The 26979-nt window shown below is 26.3% G+C and overlaps 1 protein-coding gene and 2 long non-coding RNA genes across 3 annotated transcripts; 1 reads left to right on the top strand and 2 right to left on the bottom strand.

The window, feature by feature from the left end:
* Nucleotides 1-4750: 4750 nt before the first annotated feature.
* LOC148196696 (uncharacterized) lies at nt 4751-7278 on the bottom strand. The gene is made up of 2 exons (XR_015780396.1): nt 6807-7278; nt 4751-4949 (listed from the first exon to the last, which is right to left on the bottom strand). It is a non-coding gene; the product is annotated as an uncharacterized LOC148196696 (long non-coding RNA).
* Nucleotides 7279-9513: 2235 nt separating this feature from the next.
* Nucleotides 9514-12040, bottom strand: LOC148196695 (uncharacterized). The gene is made up of 2 exons (XR_015780393.1): nt 11569-12040; nt 9514-9712 (listed from the first exon to the last, which is right to left on the bottom strand). It is a non-coding gene; the product is annotated as an uncharacterized LOC148196695 (long non-coding RNA).
* Nucleotides 12041-23463: 11423 nt separating this feature from the next.
* On the top strand, nt 23464-26128 carry LOC124848554 (gibberellin 2-beta-dioxygenase 8-like). The gene is made up of 3 exons (XM_088093402.1): nt 23464-23919; nt 25020-25338; nt 25898-26128. The coding sequence occupies exons 1-3, from the start codon at nt 23477-23479 to the stop codon at nt 26126-26128; spliced, it is 993 nt and encodes a 330-aa protein (XP_087949528.1). The 5' UTR covers nt 23464-23476.
* The last annotated feature ends 851 nt before the right edge of the window (nt 26129-26979 follow it).

The raw sequence follows: 26979 nt of genomic DNA, 5'->3' as shown, positions 1-26979 counted from the left end.
ATTCGTATGATATTGTTTCTAAATTTGCAAATATTATTTATTATCATATTAGTTCATTTTACGAAAAATCTTTTTTGTTTTGTGCGGCGGGGGTTCCTGTCGGCAAGGTCTAATTTCAACTTCGTTTTATGATTTATAAATTAGTGAGTAGAGAGGAGGGTGTTATGTCACGTCTTATGTTATCATATGTTTCATCTGCTACTCAACAAAATAGTTATATGTTTTACTTACAAAAGAGATATCAAATAAATTAAATAAACTCTGTAACATTTAGACTACCACTAGAATTATACCCATGTATTGGATCTTGCTATAATTTGGCTTAACGATGTGTATTTTGGATAAAGTTGCATGACTATGTATTACATATAATATTTTGTATGCTCTTTATTTATAAGAATTTTTTTAAAATAATTTATAAATAATTTTCATTCAAGATTTCCTAACCGATTTAGTTATCACATATATTCACATGAGTAATTTTTTTTAAATTAGTTTTAAACCCAGTAACATGTATAATGTTTTTTTTATATTTATTTAATAAGTGTATGAATAGATTCATTTAATTTGTATTATGTATAAAAGTTTTCTAATGAGTGAATGAACAAATATTTCTAATGTATATTAATAGATTCATCTAATTTATGTATAAAAATATTGTTTAATATATATTATTAGAGTTGTTTAATCACTAGTACAATAAGTCTTTACATATCAATTAAAAAAAGATTTTTTATATCGGTTCCAGAACCGACATAGATATAAGTGATATATAAAGTTTTTACTTTGGTTTAATTGCTTGCATTGTCCCTAGTTTGGCTGCAACGTGTCAAAGTAGTCCATTTTTTTAAAAAAATTTCAATTACGTATAAACTTGGTTTAAAAGTGTCAATTTCGTCCAAACGTATGTAAAATTTGCTTCAATCAAGTCCCTTCCGTTAAATTCACCAAAACGGACGTTAATTTTTTAGTTCTCTCTCCTCTGCTCCTCTGCTTCTCTGCTCTGCTCCTCTGGACATTATAAAATAATATAATGATAATATAAAATATAAAATAATACATTAAGCAATTATTAGAAAATTTGAAAATATTATGCATATATATTAAATGAAAAAAACAGTATACGTGGACTAAGTTATACAGAACTTCTGCACAGAGTAATGATTGTGGATGAAACTCTCATTTCTCATATATTTATACTTGGTTTTAGTTTATCTTACAAAAACATGAAAACTAAATCTAAACAAAAAGTATTCTTTTCACACCCATTTTCTGCTTCATTCGATAATTGCTTTTCGTAGTAAAATATTATATTAAAATAATAACAATAAATATAATTAAAATATTATAATTCGTAGTAAAATATTATCTAAAAATCAAATAATTCATTTTTCTGTTCTTTAACTAAAAAGGTATTTACAAAATTATTTATTTTGGTATAATATTGGTTGAACTGTTTCTACATATTTTCATTTTCTTTAAAAAAGAATTATACGTTTTGTGTTAATTATATATATATAATTTATCGTCATTAAAAGTATATTAAAAATATATATAAGATAATAGGATAAATCATATATATTTAAAATAATTTATTAATTAATTTATTTACTAAAATAGTTTTAAGATAATAAAATATAAGATAGATATTTATATTTGAGATTAATAAAATTATTTTACTTTAAAATACACACATATTTTAATTAATAGGTACTGTATAACTTTAATTTTTTCTTTCAATTAACAGGCACAATTCTCTATTAATAAATCATATGTAGCATATTGGTAAAAAAAAAGTGGAATAATAATTTAGATAAAATCATTTAGTTACATCATGATCATGATTTAATTTATGTAAATATTAAATATAAGTGAAAAACATTTTACTAAAGGAGCAGCAGAGCATAGCAGCAGAGCAGTAGAGCAGTAGAGCAGAGAAGCAGAGGAGAGAGAAAAAAAATTAACGTCCGTTTATGGGATTTAACGGAAGAGACTTGATTGAAGCAAATTTTACATACGTTTGGACAAAATTGACACTTTTAAACCAAGTTTGGACGTAATTGAAACTTTTTTAAAAAGATGGACTAACTTGACACGTTGCAGCCAAACTGTGGACAATGCAAGCAATTAAACCTTTTACTTTCTATATTGATTCTAGAAAAACTGACATAAAAAGTCCATATTCCATGTCGATATTACACTTGACATAGAAAGTCAACATTCTATGTTGGTTCTAAACTCAACACAAAAAGTCAACTTGGGAAGAGAGAAACCAACACCACACTCACGCAAGGACCTTCATCTTCCCCCATTAAGCTCTTCCTTCTCTTCTCTTTCATGCGGGTAGAAGAAGCACCAATCCATCTTCTCTAGTGTCCACCAACCCTACCCAAACCACCTTTGTTCAGACGACCTCACCATCGTTGGTGTTAATGAGCATAAAAGCCTTGGGTCTTGTTTCTAGATTTTGGTGAGCTTCCAGCTAGCCTTACCCATCAACAACGTTAATGTGACCAACGACTTAACCTTCGTTGAAGCTTCACCATAACTACTAATGTCCCTCATCGGACTGGGTCTTCTTCCTTCCCCCCAACTATTGATCGTTCCTCCTCTACTTGAGTTCACTACAAGCTCACCAGAGTCAGAGCTCGTCGGATTCTGGGTCACCTTCGTTGGAGTTCGTGCCTGCACCACTATATTCAACATTCCTTTGCACCATCATGAGTGCTCCTCACATTCGCCTTCCTCCATCAAACCCTTGCACTCGCCTTCTGCCATTAAACCCTTTCCACCATCAAACTCTCATGGTAAACACTCGTATTTTAATCGGATTTAAATTTTGTTTGTTCTTTGATTAAGCATTTTGGAAATAAAAAAATGTAATGTAAGATATTAGGGTTCAAGGCTCACCTTTTCAATGTTTCCTTGACACCCTTAAATAAAGAAAAAGTAGAGCACGACGATAGGGATGTGCAAGGAGACGAACGACTCATAAAAGGAAACACACATTCCTCATTTACCCAATTTGCTTCTCTCTCATCTCCACCCTCTCTCACATCCACACACAACAACCCGCGACACTAATATTTGTTGCTCTTATTCTGTTTGTTCATTTGTTTTCCACTTTAATAACAAAATAATTGATGATGTTGATGTTGATTTTTGATTGGAGGGCTGTGTTATATCTTTTTCCTTCTTATTGTTATTAAATTTGTAAAAAACTAAAGTCTACAATAATTTTAATAATTTCAAAATTAAAAAAACAACAAACTCCCCACGAGAAGACGTCAAGATCAACCCATAATAGTTGCAAAGCATTTAGTTTCTTAATACCAATTTTAATAACATCATGTTTATATTGACCAAACGTGTTGGAGATGTGAATTGTTTAAAATAAACTTACATGATGTGATTTACTTTGGAAAGTAATTTTCTGGTCCAACTGAGAGCTAACAAGTTTATTATTACTAGTTTACTAATTTCTAGTTGATTTTTAATTAGTTGGTATATCAATGCAGTTCCTTTTGGTAACTACTCAATATTCTGCAATTTGCTCAAATCTAAAAGATGTGTAATTTGTTAGAATATTTTTATTCCTTTTACAAAAATGAAATGAAAATATGCTTATCAATATGAAACATTTGAAAGGGAACAAGTAGTGATCTCTTTTTTGAATAAGGGGATAGAGTCCACAACAACAATTTTCTCTGTTCATAACTCTTTTCATTAATTTGTTCTTGTTAAATTATTTAGTATGATGTGTAGGAGCTTCTTTTTTTGCTGTGTTTTGACGTTGGTTATATGCAGTAAGGTGAAAAGTATATTCCAAAATATTATTTTCAGCGAAAAATATCTTTTTAGAATTATTTTTAAGAGCTGACTTTAGAAATCCATTTTATGGAGAATGACTTACCCCTTCCGGAATCCCCTTTCCACATAATGATTTTTCTCTTCTGGAAAATATTTTGCAGACAACTTAATAGTCAAAATATCAAATCTCCTTGAGATAAACTACTAATTCTAAAATTTAAAAACGAAATTTAATAACAATCAGAAGACAAGATATAACACAACCCTCAAATCAAAAATCAACATCAACATCATCAATTATTTTGTTATTAAAGTAGAAAAGAAATGAACAAACAAACCAAGAACAACAAACTGCAGTGTCGTGGGTTAATGTGTGTGGGTGAGAGAGAGGATGGAGATGAGAGAGAAACAAATTAGATAAGTGAGGAAGGTTGATTAGGGTTATGTGAGTGTTTTTGATTTTTTTCAGTTGGGGCTACTATAGGGATGACATAGAGAATGTTTGAGTGAGAGAGATGAAAGAGAAAGCGTTGAGAGGAATAAGCAATAAGAGAAAGGTGAGCAAGGGTTTGGGGGTTTCTTGTTTTTTTTTAGAATGAAAATTACTCAAATACCCTTAACCTTAAAACTTAGAATCTATAATATATGAGGGTATTTTTGCTGACTAAAACTCGGTACACTTTGCTAAAATGTACCAACTCAAAAAAGAGGTTACGTATGTTAGCAAACCCCATATATATATATATATATATATATATATATATATATATATATATATATATATATATATATATATATATATATATATATATATATATATATATATATATATATATATATATATATATATTTAGAGCTGTTAATTTGACCCATGACCCCGGGGCTAGCCCTAACCCACTCTTGAAAAGCCTCATCTTAAGAAGTGTAACATCCCAATATCTCACACTGGATAATTCATAATTTATATATTGTAACATTACATTTACGGTAATATCCCGTAATCTCACACTTATAAATTCACCGTTGATATATTTTAAACTCAGATTTCAACTATAAACTCCTAAATATAACTTGAATTCTTCTAACTTATTCTTCGATCTCTTTCTTCCTTGGTATTGTTTCAGACGACATTCCTTCATCTGCTCCCGTATAACGAATTATACGATCATCGCACATACCCAAACAAAACAAACACAAACAAGTAGGGTGAGCTAACATGCAACAAATCATTTATAAAACATATATAATTACCTTGATATAAACATCATATAATAATTATGTTCGACACTCTCATACCACAATTCCTATTAGACACTCGTCTCACAATACCCAATAGACACCACAATACCCAATAGACACTCATCCGGATGATAAGTTGATGAGCGGTCACGGGAGGTTATGCACTTGTAATGACTTCTACTTCTTCTTTTTTTTTCTTTCTCTCTTTTTTTTTTTTATATACAAATACACTTTCAAAATACTTCATACCATTCACAAGGTTAATCCCCTCACTATGTCCAAAACCGGCACATAGACCAGGACCTCCTGCTCCTCTCACCACATAATTCATCCCTCTCTACTTGAGAATAGATGATTATTAGAGTATCAGGATAACCTCCAACTACGGGACCCTCAACATCAACATATACACAAATACCATAACATTTACTTAATCTCTCCACAAGACTCATACCATACTAATATTCCTCAACTCACATTATACCCCTACAAAATCTCCCCATACTACTCATAACATGTTCAGATGCATAAATTCAAATGCAGTATAATAAAATACAATTATCGCATAAATCACAATTATAATTCATAATTTCATATCTACCACAATAACATGAATTAATCAAACATTTTCATTCCAACAACATATATTGCATAATAATTTAACAGTACAAAATCTGTTCAATAGGATTTAAGTTAAAAACTTGTCGAGTAGACTTCCAGGAAAGAGAGGTGCGTCACAATGGACAACTTAAGTACCAAATCTTTCCTTAGCCAAAGCGTTCCTCAACTAGTTTTTAACAAATTTCTTATTTACAGATTTAAAACAACCGCATATAATATTAACACCGAAATTTAATATAGATATCAAAAAATAGAAATTAAGCAATATTAAGATCCCTGAGAAGATACGAAATTAATATCTCTAAATCTGTAACTCCGATTTCAAATCTGATTGGTCACAATAATTCACTATTTGTTATAAACTACATATTAAAATTTCAGGTTGATCCAACGGTTAACTAGATAGATATTGAGGTTTTACCGAGGTAACTCAAGTGCAGAATTTTAAGTGGTTTTCGGTTATACTCAAAATGCGAAACTAATTTCCCTAATCACAGACATTTAATTACAAATCTGAACGGTCAAAATGACTTAATATGTCTTATGAATTACATACTAAATTTTGGGCTCAATCTAACGGTAGATGAAATATATATGAAATTTGTACCATGATAGCTTAAGAACAACAATACAGTGTTCATCCGATTGTTTCACCCTTTCGAAATTTCTTTCTCTAAACATAGACCTTCAATTACAAATCCGATCGGTCAAATTGTATTAATATGTCCTAAGAATCATATATCAAATTTTGAGGTTGATCTAACGGTTAAATAGGTCAAAATCTATATTTTTACCGAGACAACTTAGTAACAGAACTATAGGGTGACTAATTTACTCAAACTTGCAGTATTTATTTCTCCAAGTACAGACTTCTATTTTCAAATCCGAACGGTCAAAGTTTAGTAATAGGTCTTAGGATTCACATACTAAAATTTTAGCTAAATCCAACGGTGAAAACAATTAATAGAAAATTTTCACAACAGTAACTCGAAAATAAGAAATTATAATAATGAAAACTAAATTTATATAAGTGAATAGATAACTACCATTACCAAAATTTTAACATACTCATAACTCATATTCATTATCATAACATGGATAAAAAGATCATAAACAAGAAGGATTAGCTCCCCTACCTCTATTCCAGACTTAATCTCCTGCTCCGAATTTGTTTCCCCGAAACCCTTCAGAACCTCTACTCTTCTTGCAACTAAAAATTTCTCCCTAACTCTTTCTTCTCTATTTCTCAAGCTCTCACTTGATTCCTCTTTTCTTGGTGCAAAATACCCTTCCCTCCCATGGCTATTTATAGTAAAAAAAATTTACTATTCATTAATATTTTAATATTATTTATTATTTTAATATTATTTAAAAATAATATTTCAATCATTTTCTCACCAAATCTGATCCTAATTTCTACCTACTACTTTCTTCCATGCTAAGGAATCTTAATGCTGAAAATTTATTTTTACTATTTACTTTTTACTATTTACTATTTACTTTTTACTATTCCATTTAAAAAATTTTACTAAATAAGTTACCAAAAATTTGAACCTCTCCTTCTAAAATTACTATAATTTTATATCCAAAATTTACAATTTTCTATCCATTAAAATTATTATTACTAATAAAATACTAAAATTTACTACTATAAATATATATATATATATATATATATATATATATTTTTTATGGGTCTTACATTCTCCCCAACACAAAAAAAATTTTCGTCCTCGAAAATTCAAAAATTCGAAATAAAGTTATGATTATTTCACCTTATCTCCTAGTTTCCTTGTAAATTCATTTACTCTACTTATTTTGTGCATCAAATTTCTAGCATGTCAAATTTGAAATGTATTCACGAAAAAATTAAAATCATAAACCTTCAAAACACTTTTACTTGACACTTTTAGCCCCATGAAAACCACCATTAAACATACCTCACTAGTCTCAAAATAATTCATTAATGTTTTAAAAGAACTCATCACTCATAAACTATTAATCACAAGATTTCATAAAACTTTTCATTCCTACTATAACAAGAAAGTAATTCTCCTTATAGATCCCTATTTAAGACTTCCATGACCCCATTAAACTCTAAGAATCATTTTTTTTTTTCCGTAACAACTTTCCATTATTTAATACAGTTTCTACTCCTAGAAATCGTACGCCTCCAAAAGCCACTTATGTTTACCAAAATTTTATACTAGATTGCTCCACCTTACCCTATACTTCTATTTTCCGTAAAATTTCTAATTACTCTGATGATTACACGGAGTCCAAAACACTATTACTAAACAATTCATCCTTATGTTTTCTTTTCTATACCCATTTAACAAGGACTTGTCCAAAAATAATACTTATATTGAGTATGCTTTATAACATCCATAGAAACTCTTCCACACTTAAGATTATGCATCATTTCCTTCACTCGTCCTTGATGAACTTATCTGATTCTCGATAATATTGCATTCACCCTTAACTACACTTAATGTTCAACAATCAACTCACAATTCTTGAAGACCATAAACTTCTAAAAACATATTGTAACATGACCAAACTATCCTTTCGATCATACCCTAGACTGCAATATCTATCCTTCACTTGCATTGGTCAGACATCCCTAAAATACTCATCCTCATCCTTTACATCACCATTGAGGTTTGAATACTACCACATAACTATACCTGATGAAATTTCTCCAATCACAACCTACAACTTCTTAATTATTCCAAATTCCCTAATCACATTGCAACCCTCCTTTTTATCTATTTCCAAACTCTTCTTCTTCCTTATCTTGTCATGTTCATAATAATATCAATTCAACCTACACTACCTCAACTAACTTTAATATTCCAAAATCAATAAAATTTACAACCATAAATCATGACATTTTAATCCTATCATAAAAATACCAAATATTTGCATAAGCCGAAAGCCAAAATTTTCGTACCTGGATTTTCTCCACTACTCCTCATACCAAATTCACATATTCTCAAATCTTATCTCTAATGCATTTACTGAAAAAATCTAACCATCTCCTTTTAATCATCCATTTAGCTTAGAATCCTTCCAATACTTCATTCTTCTCTAAAGACATCGTGTTCTCTTAACTTATAAATTTCTCCTCCTATTAAACTTTCTCTCAATCCTCTTTATGCCTTATACAACTTCTTATTTACTCTTCTTCGTCTAATATTTGATTTATTCTTAATCTACTTCAGTATTCCTATCCCTTTTTATTTTAAACTTTATCTTCAAATCTTCCACCATTTTCTTTCTTCAGATTCCAATCATCGCTGATACATCAATCCATGTTACCAATCTCACACAATGCCACTCTGTTTCTCATCAATACTTCCTTCTCTTCTGACTTCTAACGTTACTGATATACTAAACCAAACTGATTTCTCAAACCTTGCCACATTCCTGCTTATCCAAAGCTTATCTTAATCTAGCCTTTGAACTCAACTCCTTTTTGTGAAACGTAAGATATCTCATCTATTAATTTTGTTCTCGAAAACTTCCTAAAACATTGCTTCTAAACACTAACATCTTCACTCATCCTTTGAAACCTAAACTCTGGTATTATATCTCCCTATTTTCGAAGGCTTTAACTAATTGTAATATCTTTCTTCAAACCCTCAGAATTAAGAAAGAAAAATCATCTATGGTAAAAGTCATGGTAGTTAGACACAATACTTTACTATCTAGATTTGGAGGAAATGGTAAATTATACCATTTAGACTCAATTCTTCACAGAGAAGACACGGAAGACCCACGACACAGAGGTCATCCTAAGGACGAACTGCTCTGATACCATTAATGTAACATCCCAATATCTCACACTGGATAATTCATAATTTATATATTGTAACATTACATTTACGGTAATATCCCGTAATCTCACACTTATAAATTCACCGTTGATATATTTTAAACTCAGATTTCAACTATAAACTCCTAAATATAACTTGAATTCTTCTAACTTATTCTTCGATCTCTTTCTTCCTTGGTATTGTTTCAGACGACATTCCTTCATCTGCTCCCGTATAACGAATTATACGATCATCGCACATACCCAAACAAAACAAACACAAACAAGTAGGGTGAGCTAACATGCAACAAATCATTTATAAAACATATATAATTACCTTGATATAAACATCATATAATAATTATGTTCGACACTCTCATACCACAATTCCTATTAGACACTCGTCTCACAATACCCAATAGACACCACAATACCCAATAGACACTCATCCGGATGATAAGTTGATGAGCGGTCACGGGAGGTTATGCACTTGTAATGACTTCTACTTCTTCTTTTTTTTTCTTTCTCTCTTTTTTTTTTTATATACAAATACACTTTCAAAATACTTCATACCATTCACAAGGTTAATCCCCTCACTATGTCCAAAACCGGCACATAGACCAGGACCTCCTGCTCCTCTCACCACATAATTCATCCCTCTCTACTTGAGAATAGATGATTATTAGAGTATCAGGATAACCTCCAACTACGGGACCCTCAACATCAACATATACACAAATACCATAACATTTACTTAATCTCTCCACAAGACTCATACCATACTAATATTCCTCAACTCACATTATACCCCTACAAAATCTCCCCATACTACTCATAACATGTTCAGATGCATAAATTCAAATGCAGTATAATAAAATACAATTATCGCATAAATCACAATTATAATTCATAATTTCATATCTACCACAATAACATGAATTAATCAAACATTTTCATTCCAACAACATATATTGCATAATAATTTAACAGTACAAAATCTGTTCAATAGGATTTAAGTTAAAAACTTGTCGAGTAGACTTCCAGGAAAGAGAGGTGCGTCACAATGGACAACTTAAGTACCAAATCTTTCCTTAGCCAAAGCGTTCCTCAACTAGTTTTTAACAAATTTCTTATTTACAGATTTAAAACAACCGCATATAATATTAACACCGAAATTTAATATAGATATCAAAAAATAGAAATTAAGCAATATTAAGATCCCTGAGAAGATACGAAATTAATATCTCTAAATCTGTAACTCCGATTTCAAATCTGATTGGTCACAATAATTCACTATTTGTTATAAACTACATATTAAAATTTCAGGTTGATCCAACGGTTAACTAGATAGATATTGAGGTTTTACCGAGGTAACTCAAGTGCAGAATTTTAAGTGGTTTTCGGTTATACTCAAAATGCGAAACTAATTTCCCTAATCACAGACATTTAATTACAAATCTGAACGGTCAAAATGACTTAATATGTCTTATGAATTACATACTAAATTTTGGGCTCAATCTAACGGTAGATGAAATATATATGAAATTTGTACCATGATAGCTTAAGAACAACAATACAGTGTTCATCCGATTGTTTCACCCTTTCGAAATTTCTTTCTCTAAACATAGACCTTCAATTACAAATCCGATCGGTCAAATTGTATTAATATGTCCTAAGAATCATATATCAAATTTTGAGGTTGATCTAACGGTTAAATAGGTCAAAATCTATATTTTTACCGAGACAACTTAGTAACAGAACTATAGGGTGACTAATTTACTCAAACTTGCAGTATTTATTTCTCCAAGTACAGACTTCTATTTTCAAATCCGAACGGTCAAAGTTTAGTAATAGGTCTTAGGATTCACATACTAAAATTTTAGCTAAATCCAACGGTGAAAACAATTAATAGAAAATTTTCACAACAGTAACTCGAAAATAAGAAATTATAATAATGAAAACTAAATTTATATAAGTGAATAGATAACTACCATTACCAAAATTTTAACATACTCATAACTCATATTCATTATCATAACATGGATAAAAAGATCATAAACAAGAAGGATTAGCTCCCCTACCTCTATTCCAGACTTAATCTCCTGCTCCGAATTTGTTTCCCCGAAACCCTTCAGAACCTCTACTCTTCTTGCAACTAAAAATTTCTCCCTAACTCTTTCTTCTCTATTTCTCAAGCTCTCACTTGATTCCTCTTTTCTTGGTGCAAAATACCCTTCCCTCCCATGGCTATTTATAGTAAAAAAAATTTACTATTCATTAATATTTTAATATTATTTATTATTTTAATATTATTTAAAAATAATATTTCAATCATTTTCTCACCAAATCTGATCCTAATTTCTACCTACTACTTTCTTCCATGCTAAGGAATCTTAATGCTGAAAATTTATTTTTACTATTTACTTTTTACTATTTACTATTTACTTTTTACTATTCCATTTAAAAAATTTTACTAAATAAGTTACCAAAAATTTGAACCTCTCCTTCTAAAATTACTATAATTTTATATCCAAAATTTACAATTTTCTATCCATTAAAATTATTATTACTAATAAAATACTAAAATTTACTACTATAAATATATATATATATATATATATATATATATTTTTTATGGGTCTTACAAGAAGCCCTTCAAATGGAGGCCAAAAAAAAGCCCCAACCCCCAAAGCCCCCTCTCAAGGGGGTTAGGGTCAGGGTTAATGTGGGTTTAGCCCACTAAAAAAATTTTGAAAACTAAACTTCAACATTCTCATAGTAACTATTAAAAATATTAAATTTTATATTCATGTAATTGATTTCTTATTTCAAATTATTAAATAAAACTAATTCATTATAGTATAATAGAATATTTAATATTCAAAATAACCACTTTTTTAAATAATTAAAAACAATTGCAAACCACACTTAATTTTATACAACTAAACAGTATTACAAATTTATTTTACTAAAATATTATAAAAATGCTTTATTTTGTTGTCAACTTTAATACAATTATGTCTTATATTGCAGACACCAATTATTAGAAAAATATATATAATTAGTAATATCAAAATAACTCCAAAGAGAGATAATAACATATTAAATTGATTTAATATTTGCACTGCTTTTATAGTTCTTAAAAAGAATCATTGTTTTTTTTCCTCGACTTCTAAAATATCACTCAATATGTTTTTAATTATTTAAAATTAAAAATAATTCAAAATTTTATTATCTAAAATTTTTGGATCAAAAATAGTATTAATATTTTATGTATAAATTAAACTTATGTTTTATTTTGTTTTTTTCTCTGATAATCTTTTCTCAAAATCACCATAATGTATATTATAAAAAGAAAGTTAATTTCTTAAAAATTTATTAAAAAAAATGAAAATTTTAAATAGACCTAAAGTACTAAAGAATGACAAATGTTATAGTGTTTTAATTCTTTATCTAACACATTAAATAATTTATTTTTAACTTTCAATAAGAACACATAACATAAATGTATGTTTATGTTTATGACATTTAAAATGTAAATATTTTGAGTGAGTAGTACGACGAGATTGAATCCTATGGACGAATATAACTACAGCCTACACAAGGTTTATGAGTTTTTTCTTTTTACTTATTATTTATGTTACTTGCATGATTTGTTGAGTATAAAATGAAAAAAAAAATCATTTATATTTAATTTCTTTTTCAATAGCTTTCTAAGAAAATAAAGAAGCCTAATTTTTTTTTAGTTTAAGAGCTTCAATTAGAGAAAATCTTCTCTTAAATTTCAATTAGGATAATTTTAGATACAAAGTTAATTTCTCACTTATAATCTAAAAAAAAGCGAAATTAAATATTTAAATTTCAAATTTATAAAATGATCATTTAATTATATACTTAGAGAATCTAACTCAATAAATATTGTCATTTTGCTTTTGCTTCTTCATTCTAGAACTGTCCTCCTGTAAAAATTTCAATTTATTTTCTATAGTAACTATTTTTGTAACAAATTAGGAGTTAATTATATTTTTTTTGTATGCAAAATGAATATTTTTTCTAAAAAAAAGGCCCATGGGTTGGCCTTGTCCCATAGGGCTTTTGAAGATATTTTGGCCCCGTGGGCTTTTTCTACGAGGGGCTTTTTGGCCCTGTGGATTTTTCTGGCCCCAACCCACGTGGGTTAGGGCCAAACCATGTAAGAGGGGTCAAAATGATGGGTCTATTATATTTGATGTGATTAGAGATGACATAAAAAATTGTGGGTGTAGGTATCTGCTAAAGATAGTTATTACCTGCTAATATTTGTTATTAGCGGGTAATGTAAAATACCCGCTTTTAAATGGGTTAGGTGCGGGTATTATACTATTCGACCCACGAGTACTCATTACTCACAAAAAATAATAATAAAAGTTTAATTTAATTTAATTAAAAATAAAATAAATTTATATTTTATTAGGTTAAATTTAATTAAAATTAAATTTTAATTTATATTTAATTTATTTTATATTATATCTATATATATATTATAATCTTATTTAAATTTTATTTTAAAAATGTACAACATATTATTTTTTATTTTTACGGTTATATGTGAATACTCGCATGAGTAACGAATGAGTTACAAATGATATTTTAATTTTGCAGATCAGATTGTTAGTAAATTATCTGTACCCGACTCAACTCATCTCATTTCCATCTCTAAATATAACCAATACCGAGAAAAAGACCTAATAAATTATAAATTTTAAAACAATACCAAGTCTCTTAGACTTTAGATTAAAGCTAATAATGAATATATTTAATAATGCCAATATGTTGAGAAATAAATCAGTTTAAACATGGAAGATATTTAAAAAAGTATCCAGTATATTTTAAACTAAATATATGGTTCATTTTTATAAGAAAACACTTTAAATAAGTAAAAGTATAAAATGTTATCAAACATATAAACATATCATGAAAGTTATGATAACATATTAAGTCCCTTTTAGTAAAATGAGTGTATGAATCCTAGTAATTTTAATAATTTCATAATTTTATAATTTTATAATTTCATAATTTCATAATTTTATAATTTTATAATTTTATAATTTTATAATTTTATAATTTTATAATTTTATAATTTTATAATTTTATAATTTTATAATTTTATAATTTTATAATTTTATAATTTTATAATTTTATAATTTTATAATTTTATAATTTTATAATTTTATAATTTTATAATTTTATAATTTTATAATTTTATAATTTTATAATTTTATAATTTTATAATTTTATAATTTTATAATTTTATAATTTTATAATTTTATAATTTTATAATTTTATAATTTTATAATTTTATAATTTTATAATTTTATAATTTTATAATTTTATGATTTTATGATTTTATGATTTTATGATTTTATGATTTTATGATTTTATGATTTTATGATTTTATGATTTTATGATTTTATGATTTTATGATTTTATGATTTTATGATTTTATGATTTTATGATTTTATGATTTTATGATTTTATGATTTTATGATTTTATGATTTTATGATTTTATGATTTTATGATTTTATGATTTTATGATTTTATAATTTTATAATTTTATGATTTTATAATTTTATAATTTTATAATTTTATAATTTTATAATTTTATAATTTTATAATTTTATAATTTTATAATTTTATAATTTTATAATTTTATAATTTTATAATTTTATAATTTTATAATTTTATAATTTTATAATTTTATAATTTTATAATTTTATAATTTTATAATTTTATAATTTTATAATTTTATAATTTTATAATTTTATAATTTTATAATTTTATAATTTTATAATTTTATAATTTTATAATTTTATAATTTTATAATTTAATAATTTTATAATTTTATAGTTTTATAATTTTATAATTTTATAATTTTATAATTTTATAATTTTATAATTTTATAATTTTATAATTTTATAATTTTATAATTTTATAATTTTATAATTTTATAATTTTATAATTTTATAATTTTATAATTTTATAATTTTATGATTTTATGATTTTATGATTTTATGATTTTATGATTTTATGATTTTATGATTTTATGATTTTATGATTTTATGATTTTATGATTTTATGATTTTATGATTTTATGATTTTATGATTTTATGATTTTATGATTTTATGATTTTATGATTTTATGATTTTATGATTTTATGATTTTATGATTTTATGATTTTATGATTTTATGATTTTATGATTTTATGATTTTATGATTTTATGATTTTATGATTTTATGATTTTATGATTTTATGATTTTATGATTTTATGATTTTATGATTTTATGATTTTATGATTTTATGATTTTATGATTTTATGATTTTATGATTTTATGATTTTATGATTTTATGATTTTATGATTTTATGATTTTATGATTTTATGATTTTATGATTTTATGATTTTATGATTTTATGATTTTATGATTTTATGATTTTATAATTTTATAATTTTATAATTTTATAATTTTATAATTTTATAATTTTATAATTTTATAATTTTATAATTTTATAATTTTAATTTTATAATTTTATAATTTTATGATTTTATGATTTTATGATTTTATGATTTTATGATTTTATGATTTTATGATTTTATGATTTTATGATTTTATGATTTTATGATTTTATGATTTTATGATTTTATGATTTTATGATTTTATGATTTTATGATTTTATGATTTTATGATTTTATGATTTTATGATTTTATGATTTTATGATTTTATGATTTTATGATTTTATGATTTTATGATTTTATGATTTTATGATTTTATGATTTTATGATTTTATGATTTTATAATTTTATAATTTTATAATTTTATAATTTTATAATTTTATAATTTTATAATTTTATAATTTTATAATTTTATAATTTTATAATTTTATAATTTTATAATTTTATAATTTTATAATTTTATAATTTTATAATTTTATAATTTTATAATTTTATAATTTTATAATTTTATAATTTTATAATTTTATAATTTTATAATTTTATAATTTTATAATTTTATAATTTTATAATTTTATAATTTTATAATTTTATAATTTTATAATTTTATAATTTTATAATTTTATAATTTTATAAATTTATAATTTTATAATTTTATAAATTTATAATTTTATAATTTTATAATTTTATAATTTTATAATTTTATAATTTTATAATTTTATAATTTTATAATTTTATAATTTTATAATTTTATAATTTTATAATTTTATAATTTTATAATTTTATAATTTTATAATTTTATAATTTTATAATTTTATAATTTTATAATTTTATAATTTTATAATTTTATAATTTTATAATTTTATAATTTTATAATTTTATAATTTTATGATTTTATGATTTTATGATTTTATGATTTTATGATTTTATGATTTTATGATTTTATGATTTTATGATTTTATGATTTTATGATTTTATGATTTTATGATTTTATGATTTTATGATTTTATGATTTTATGATTTTATGATTTTATGATTTTATGATTTTATGATTTTATGATTTTATGATTTTATGATTTTATGATTTTATGATTTTATGATTTTATGATTTTATGATTTTATGATTTTATGATTTTATGATTTTATGATTTTATGATTTTATGATTTTATGATTTTATGATTTTATAATTTTATGATTTTATCATTTTATAATTTTATAATTTTATAATTTTATAATTTTATAATTTTATAATTTTATAATTTTATAATTTTATAATTTTATAATTTTATAATTTTATAATTTTATAATTTTATAATTTTATAATTTTATAATTTTATAATTTTATAATTTTATAATTTTATAATTTTATAATTTTATAATTTTATAATTTTATAATTTTATAATTTTATAATTTTATAATTTTATAATTTTATAATTTTATAATTTTATAATTTTATAATTTTATAATTTTATAATTTTATAATTTTATAATTTATAATTTTATAATTTTATAATTTTATAATTTTATAATTTTATAATTTTATAATTTTATAATTTTATAATTTTATAATTTTATAATTTTATAATTTTATAATTTTATAATTTTATAATTTTATAATTTTATAATTTTATAATTTTATAATTTTATAATTTTATAATTTTATAATTTTATAATTTTATAATTTTATAATTTTATAATTTTATAATTTTATGATTTTATGATTTTATGATTTTATGATTTTATGATTTTATGATTTTATGATTTTATGATTTTATGATTTTATGATTTTATGATTTTATGATTTTATGATTTTATGATTTTATGATTTTATGATTTTATGATTTTATGATTTTATGATTTTATGATTTTATGATTTTATGATTTTATGATTTTATGATTTTATGATTTTATGATTTTATGATTTTATGATTTTATGATTTTATGATTTTATGATTTTATGATTTTATGATTTTATGATTTTATGATTTTATGATTTTATAATTTTATGATTTTATAATTTTATAATTTTATAATTTTATAATTTTATAATTTTATAATTTTATAATTTTATAATTTTATAATTTTATAATTTTATAATTTTATAATTTTATAATTTTATAATTTTATAATTTTATAATTTTATAATTTTATAATTTTATAATTTTATAATTTTATAATTTTATAATTTTATAATTTTATAATTTTATAATTTTATAATTTTATAATTTTATAATTTTATAATTTTATAATTTTATAATTTTATAATTTTATAGTATTCCCAGGTCGCTCAAATAATCGGTTATTCCTTAGGATAATCAATTATCACTTTTTGAAAACCCCATAACGGACACAAATAATCGATTATCACTTATGATAATCAATTATATTTGGCGGTTGGGAGTTTTCTTTTCATTTTTTCAACCTTAGCTTATGAATACAGGTCTTCACAACTCTTAGAGAATAACTTTTCATTTAAGAGTATTAGAGTCGTGTGCCTAAGGGAAACTCTCTAAGAGGGAAAAAGATCTATGCCATTTGAGAATACAGTTTGTGTGAGGAATTTCTCAAGTGATAGTGTTTCCTTTTGTCAAGTCCTGTGAATAGGAGAAGCTCGCACTTAGTGTGTCTAAGGTCGGAGCGGTTCTCTTCAAGTTGGCCAAGGCAAGTTCTTCCTTTCGTTTGTTGAAAGAAGGTTCTTCCGTTCGTTTGTTAAAGGAAGGTGTTTTCTATTCTTTACTCATTTCATTATCTTGTAATCTGTACAACAATATTTTTAGTGAAAAAGGTTAATCATTATTAATAGTGATTAACGATTAGATGTAGAATCTTTTTATTCGAACCAAGATAAAATTTCTGTGTTGATTTTCTTGAACCCTACATTCTCTACACTTTTACCATACCAACTGTTTGATAAAAGTTCTATAAGAAAATTAAAATTTTAAAACGGACCATTATATCTTGTTTATTGACCGCTACACGCTTTCCGCTATTTAAAATTTTATTTACACTCTGTTGTGCGACTCACTGATACCTACAATGTGTACTTAAATTACCAAATGGGTTCATTCCATCAATGGCTAAACTAAGCCTAAGATTTCTACATTCTTGACCAAATTGGGGGAATTGTTGATCAATATTTTTCCATTGCTTTGAATCAGCTGCATGACAAAGTACTCCGTCAGTTGTTCTCTCATCTGCATACCATCTAAGGTTTTTAACGTCTTTTGGATTCGCAAATAAACGCTTAAGTTTGGCTACAATTGGAAGGTACCACACTACTTTGAAAGCAGAACCCATTTTTTTCTATTTGACCATTGTCTTCACTATTGTGTTTTGACTTGGATTGTGATAATACACATCTTGGACATATTTTCAAAACTTCAAACTCTTTCCCATATAATATGCAATCATTGGAACATGCATGTATCCTTTTATACTCCATACCTATCGAACAAAGAATTTTATTCCCATCATAATTACGAATGGGTAATGTATTTCGATCAAACAACATTTCACTCAACAATGTCAACAATTTTGGGAAACTCTTATCAGTTCATTCATTGGTCGCATTCAAATTCATGAGCCTTAAAACCAATAACAACCTTGTGAACTTAGGTGCACCAACATATGAAGGAGTCTCTGCATCAATGGACATCGTCTCATACACACGCGTTTGAGAAAAAATTTCTACTCATCTACACTCATCTCTTTTATCCACACTTATCTTCTTCATTTGTACTCATCTTCATCCACAATCATTTGCTTTATATGTTCATACTCATCTCCTTCAATGAAAATCATCACCTTCATATACTATATTTTTTAGTTTGTATTTTTTTTTTGTTGAAGATGAAGGTATTGTATGAGAAACGTTTTCTTAAATTACTATAATTAGTGTCTACCAAACTAATACAAATTAAGTTAATATTAAAGATAAATCATAAATCTACCCTTATCCCCTTTATTCACACTTATCTCCTTCATTTATACTTATCATTTTCATCCATATTCATATGTTTTATTCACACACATGTCTTTCATTCACACTCTTCTCCTCATCTCCTTCGATCAAACTCATCATCTTCATTCACTATAATTTTTTAATTTGTATTTTATTTTGTTGAAGGTAGAGCTATTGTATGAGAATTTTTTTCTTAAATTACTATATATCATTAGTGTCTACCAAACTACAAATTAAGCTACTATTAAAGATAAATTTTATCTAGTTTAAACCTAATTGACGCTAAGTTGAATACATTTTAAAATAAAAATGTATTAATTAGCATAAACTTAGTAATACTAAATTTTTTTAATTAAAATAAATTTAAAAATTAGTGATAGATAACACTTCATTTTCTTTTGCTACGTATGTTCTTTATGTGACTGGAAGTACTTAAATTGAAGACATATATAAAAAAAACCTTATTACAACAAGTGTTTGTATGACATGTAATCTTTTCAAAGGTGTGATGGATAATATTGATTATTTTGTAATTATTAAAAACTTCAATATCTACATTTGTGCTCATAAGGCTCCTCATATTTCTATGGTTGTTTGGAAACCATTTCATATAAGTTGTGTGAAATGCAATGTGGATGGAGCGGCTAAAATGGTGTTGATTTTGCTAGTTGTGCAAATATTTTTAGAGGAAGCAAAGGTTAAAATATAGATATTTCACTTATTATATTAGCATTGATATTGCTGTATCTTTCGGTTGTAGGGGCTGAGTCGTCCGAAACCTCCACGTCTCCCTCTTCTCGTCTCTCGGCCGTCCGGTTCTCGCTCCTCGCTCCTCAATTTCCTCCTTTGCGTGTGGGTGGAGACCTGTCAAAGATTTTCCGATGTCAAAGTCAGTTTGAGAGCAATGACGTTTTTTCAATAGAACAGTAATGAATGTGTAATAAATGCCACCCATCTACCACTCACCTTGGATCTGTATTTATAGTTTTTGCTATGGGCTTGGGATTAGTGAAAAGTTAATCACGGCCCAAATTCAACCCAATAGCTTTTAGCAACTACTTACCTTAATCTTAATCCTAACCTGGTTAATTAACGATGTGGCCGGCCGGTCTCCCGAAGATTGGTCCTACGACCTGCCGGCCATATAGGCGATCTGGTTAATTGACGATGTGGCCGACCGGCTTCAGATGAGTTGTTGTTCATCCGGGTGGCGAGCGGCAAGATCGCGTGATTGGATCATCATGAACCTATGGACGTCTAGTCTATCACTGCCCGACCCCTCCTGATGGCGAGCGACAAGGTAGCGTGTTCGGACAATTATGATTATGCGGACGTCCGGTCCCGTACACTCTACAAGCTTAACTTATGGGTGTTACGCTAGCTATTGGTTTTGTTATGTTAAACTTCCTTATGACTGAAAAGTGACTTTATTTTGGTTGTTAGTTTTTTTATAACAACCCTAGTATTCTACCTTAGTAAGGTTTAGAAACAAATGGAAGTGTTGTCTTATGACTCATTGCTTCGATTTTAAAGTTTCACACATCTTTCGTGAAAACAACAAATGTGTTGATAGATTAACTATTTTGGTGTAGAGTCTAAATAAGTTTTTCCTACGTGTATAACTTGATACCTATTTAGAAATAGGATAGATTTACCTAAATATAGATTTTCTTGATAACATGAACTTTGGTTTGATATCCATGTTTATTTGATTTTTTTTCCTTTATATGCACATCCCAAGAAGCATATGATTCTTGAGCGATAAGGTGTCTACTTCTACCTAATTAGGATGATGTTGATGTCTTTATCTAATATCAAAATTTTCTTCTTTTAAATCTTAATTCAATTAAAGAAAGTCAATTAGTAAAAATAAGTTCATATAAACATTCAATTATTATAAAAACTGATTTACAAACTATTTTTGAATTAAAAAAATAATATATTTATTGCAAGTAAATATGTTTTTGAACTAAAATATTAATCTCCAAAATTATAACCTTAATTTTAGTTATTTATAAGCAATTTTTTTCGTACTTTAATTTTTTATCTCATAACCTTTCAAGTTTCATCACTATTTTTTTTACTTAATTCCTTAGTTCTGATTTTTAAAATGATTTAATTTCACAAAATGTAATAAGTCTATTTAAATAAAACCAAAAAAATTCGAATTTTAAGCGAAATAATAATAATAATTCAGAATTTTAAGTTAAAAAATAACGTTACTCAGAATTTGTAATCCACTTTAAAAACAAAAGGACAAATTGAATTGTTAGAATCAAACATCAAAATAAACCAAAAAGTTTACCCATTATATTACCTGTCCAAATACTATCGTTCTACATGTTCCTGATCTTCCATGGCCTAATGTCAGAAAGTGACATCGTTATCATTTATCATATAAAACATTTAATATAATTTAAATAATGCTAATAAACATATGATAAACGTTTAATGATTATTTAAATATTTTAAAAAAATGTTATATAACAGTAACAACGACAGTACTGACATTCAGAAATGATATATTTTACACATGAATATATTTTATATTTATTTAATATTATTTCTTTTTTTTTTTAAATATAGAATTTTACTTTTCTATAATTATTTTACCTTATGATATTATATTAATTGAATGTAAACCTATAGTTACCCTAAAAAAATTTGTGTGCGTTACCTTCTGAACGTAGACTGCACTTCGTGGCTACAAGTCAAGAACACTGATATCTTATGTAGTATGTTGTAGTTGTGGTTTCATGCGTTTGTCCCCTCTTTTTCTGATGTTGTGCTTTGCCGCGTGGTCTCTGCTTTAGCCATAAACTTAATCGTAGTGCTATTCCTGACATGTATTCACATGCATATAAATATCTCTGCAATCACCAATATCTGAAGCAATCTAAACTAATCCATTACGTGTTCTTCTTCTTCTCACATAAAACTGCAACTTTCTTTCTTACTTACCTGAGTTTCTTTGCTAGAATTCAGTGTCTTCTTTTCATCTGACTCTGTAAGCTACGAAGCGATTGAAATTCCATAATCATCTTCAAAGAAACACAGGTGAAATTTTGACCCTTGGATGTAATTCTTTTATTATTATAATCAGTCTATGAAGCTTTCAGGTCCCCTGATTGACTTTTAAATATATAGAAATATATATATTTCCCTTAGGGCAACAATGGTTGCTGCTATAAATACTGGCAATGTTTTCAGCCAGATTAATCTTGTTTATGATATAGAGAAAGCATGGAGCATATAAATGCATGCGTAAACATAACTTGTTATTAAACGTATAATTGATTTCTTTTAACTTTTCTTGGAAGGTTGAGTAAAACAACTATTATTTCTTTAAAACAAGTTAAAAAGGACACATACCAAGTGTGTCTGGTTTAGCAAAATCTCACTTTTGGTGATTCACATTCAACGTGATGATAGAATGTTCATCCAAACACTGTTAGAGTGATGTAATCAGAAGTTTATATGGACACATACCGAATAATGGATTAGTTTTATGAATGTAGTGTAAGATTTTGCTCTGAAATGGATTATGAACCACCATTCCTTGAGACCTACAAGAGCCTTGTGCAGAAACACCTAGGGGATTCAAGGAATAATAATGACTACTGCAGCTCTACAGTAGAGAGATGTGATATACCTTTGATCGACCTTGGGAGGTTAAGTGTTGAGAGAGAGGAATGCATGAGAGAAATTGCAGAAGCTGCAAGAGAATGGGGTTTCTTTCAAGTTGTGAATCATGGTATTCCACAGGAGCTGCTCAAGAGCATGCAGATTGACCAAAAGAAAGTGTTTTATCAACCTTTTGTGAACAAGTCAACACAGCAAGCTATTTTCTCTACCTTATCTGCCAAAGCTTATAGGTGGGGGAATCCATTTGCCACCAATCTCAGACAACTGTCATGGTCAGAAGCCCTTCACTTTTATGTCACTGACATCTCAAACATGGACCAACATGAAACTCTCAGGTATATGCACGTATCTTCATTTTTTCTCTTTGGCACTATTCATGTTTAAAAATTTAACACTACATCATCAACAACAACAGTTATAAATATATAGCACACTTTTTAATTACTTTTTCTCTTTACTCGTGTACACATATCATGATATCACCCAATTATTAACTACTTTATTTACCATTTGATCCCTTTATACGTATTGAATTTACACTTCAGCTTGCTTCTTCTGGAGTACTGAGGAATAGATGTTTTTTAACTTATTACAGATATGAGACAACACTCGTACAATACAGTGGGTTCCACTTGAACCTAAATCATGATCAAACATCTTCGTTTTCTTCTCAAGCTTTCTAAAGGCAGACAATTCAAGTCACGTCAACTTTTTTTACATTGACATTTTTAACAATACCTAATAAAAGAAAAAAAGCAGTGTTTCTAAAAGTGTTGTAACAAGGAGTAATGTGGGATAGTTATAACTGATTCTCCATTTATTCTATTTGGTCGAGAAGAAATTGATAAATTTTCAAACATGAGTCTCAATATATATCCTTTTAAAATCAATATATCATTGAATTTAATTCTATTAAAAATATTGAAAAAAAATATTTTGATACATATTTTGACACAACACCCCTGTCGTTTTTTTACTGGTTAATTGTTTATTTATTACTATACTGAAATATTCTAAATCCAATTAAAAAATATAAGTGTCAAAATGTTGTGAAAACTCTATTAACACATCATTGTCCAAAAATAATATGGAAGGGGGGTTAATTAAAGGATAATGATGATACAATAATCAGATTTTTTTAGAATATTTTCATAACAAATAATCAACACAATAACAAATAAATAATAAATCCATAAAAAAATTGACGCCTGTAGTATGTAAAAATGTTTTCAAAATCAAAATATCTTTTTCCTTAGTTAAAAGTGGCTTGTCATATTATTTGCCTACTAGAAAATACTTTCATGGTAAGCATGCTGTTCATCTGGTAATAAAGCATTTATTAGTAAACACTGAATGACATGATATACTTACATGTGCATTCATTGTGTGTTTTGACTTAAACTTAAACATGAGTAGTTTTGTTTTCTTAATTCAGATCAAACCTTGAAGGTTTTGCAACAAGCATGTTCTCCCTTGCACAGAGCTTGTCTGAAATACTAGCCTGCAAATTGAATGCGAAATCGAACTATTTTCGAGAGCATTGCTGGCCAAAGAGTTCATTCATTCGATTGAATAGATATCCTCCATGCCCTATATCAAAGATGCATGGCTTGATACCTCACTGTGACACTAGTTTTCTCACCATCGTACATCAAGACCATGTTGGGGGATTGCAATTGATGAAAGATGGAAAATGGGTTGCTGTTAAGCCTAATCCACATGCTCTGGTCGTTAACATTGGTGACTTGTTTCAGGTGAAATCTCAGCATCACCTTTTCTAGAATAATGTTATAAAGTGTTTATTAATACTCTTTTGTTTTCATTTAATAAATGGAAAGATTAAATAAAAAATATGTTATGATTTGTTCTCATAATTATATGCTCAATTTAGGGCAAAAATTTGTTGAGCTGGTGACAATGACTTTGGAGGACTTGCTTAGTATAATGTCCAACATGGACGTTTTCATGTTCAATTAGCACTCCATAGTGCTAAAAGTTAAAACCCACCAACTTTTCATCGAATCTGACTGGTTCAAAAAGGTTTGAAAATGTGATCATCAATCCAATAGAAATTATAAGAATGCATACGTCTGAAATAATTAACAATGACGAAATTTCCAACATGCATTAACTGTTTCAACTTTTTGTGGGCTCCAATGAAAAAGCACATTACCAATTGCTATAAAAAAAGTATGTTATAATTAACATGCCCTCAATAATTTGTCTTTTTTCTGTATGATATTGGTTGACTAAAGGTAGGTCTTGGAAGAGCTTCTAAACTTTAACTTTTAACTTGTGCGTTATAATGTGCAGGGCTGGAGCAATGGTGTTTATAAAAGCATAAAACACAGAGTAGTTGCTGCAGAGAGTGCTGAGAGGTTTTCTATGGCATTTTTCTATTGTCCCTTGGAGGAAGCAGTTATAAAAAGCCACATGAAGCCAGCTGTGTACAGAAAATTCACTTTTAAGGAGTATAAAGAACAGACTGAGAAAGATATTAAGCAAACTGGGGGAAAAGTGGGGCTCTCCAGATTTCTTCTGTAGGAGTGTGTGTGTGTGTATATATATATATATATATATATATATATATATATATATATATATATATATACGTACTTCTTTGTACCTACGCACTATATATGTCTATGCTTTGTTTGATCAATTATATTGTTCATTGAATATTTCCTTAAATAAAATTGGTAGTTTCTGCCAATAAAAAGATGTACTAATAATTAATAATATAAAGTGCATAACTTTTTAACTCAATTTTCAAATAATTTAATTATAAGTTATTTTTAATTTTTTTCTTATATTTTTCTCTTAAAGGAAGAGGGTAATATATAATTTTTTTTGCCGGGAAAAATTTCAATCTAAATTAGTTTTAAACTCGTGTCTTCGTACAAGTTGATGTTTTGTTTTGTTATTAAAAGAAATTTACATGGTGAGAAAATAAATAATAAATAATTTTAAGTTTATAATTAAGTTTTTAATAGAATTAATGTGAAAAATAATTTATAAATTTAAAAAATCAATACGTCTATAAAAGTATAAATAGTAAACTTTGTATAAAGAAAAAAGGATAAAATATGTGCAAAAATATTAATGATATATAGAGTACACTCATTAAAAATACAAAACAAAATAATATAATGTGTATTACTAGATTCATCTAATTAGTGCACTGACAAACTCATTTAATATATGTGTTGTTAGACTCGTGTAATAAATATATGGGCTCACTCGTCTAATCAGTACATGGACAAATTTGTCTAATGTATATTACAAGACTCGTCTGATCATAGTTGTCTAACATGTATTAATAGACTTGCCTAATATGTGTATGAACAAACTTGTTTAATGTATATCGTTAAACTTGCCTAATCAATGTATGGACA

Source organism: Vigna umbellata, chromosome 6 (assembly GCF_029865625.1).
Source record: "Vigna umbellata cultivar VRB3 chromosome 6, Vumbellata_1.0, whole genome shotgun sequence".
NCBI lineage: Eukaryota > Viridiplantae > Streptophyta > Magnoliopsida > Fabales > Fabaceae > Vigna > Vigna umbellata.
Note: the sequence above shows the minus strand (reverse complement) of the source record. Positions and strands in the feature narration are given on the sequence as shown.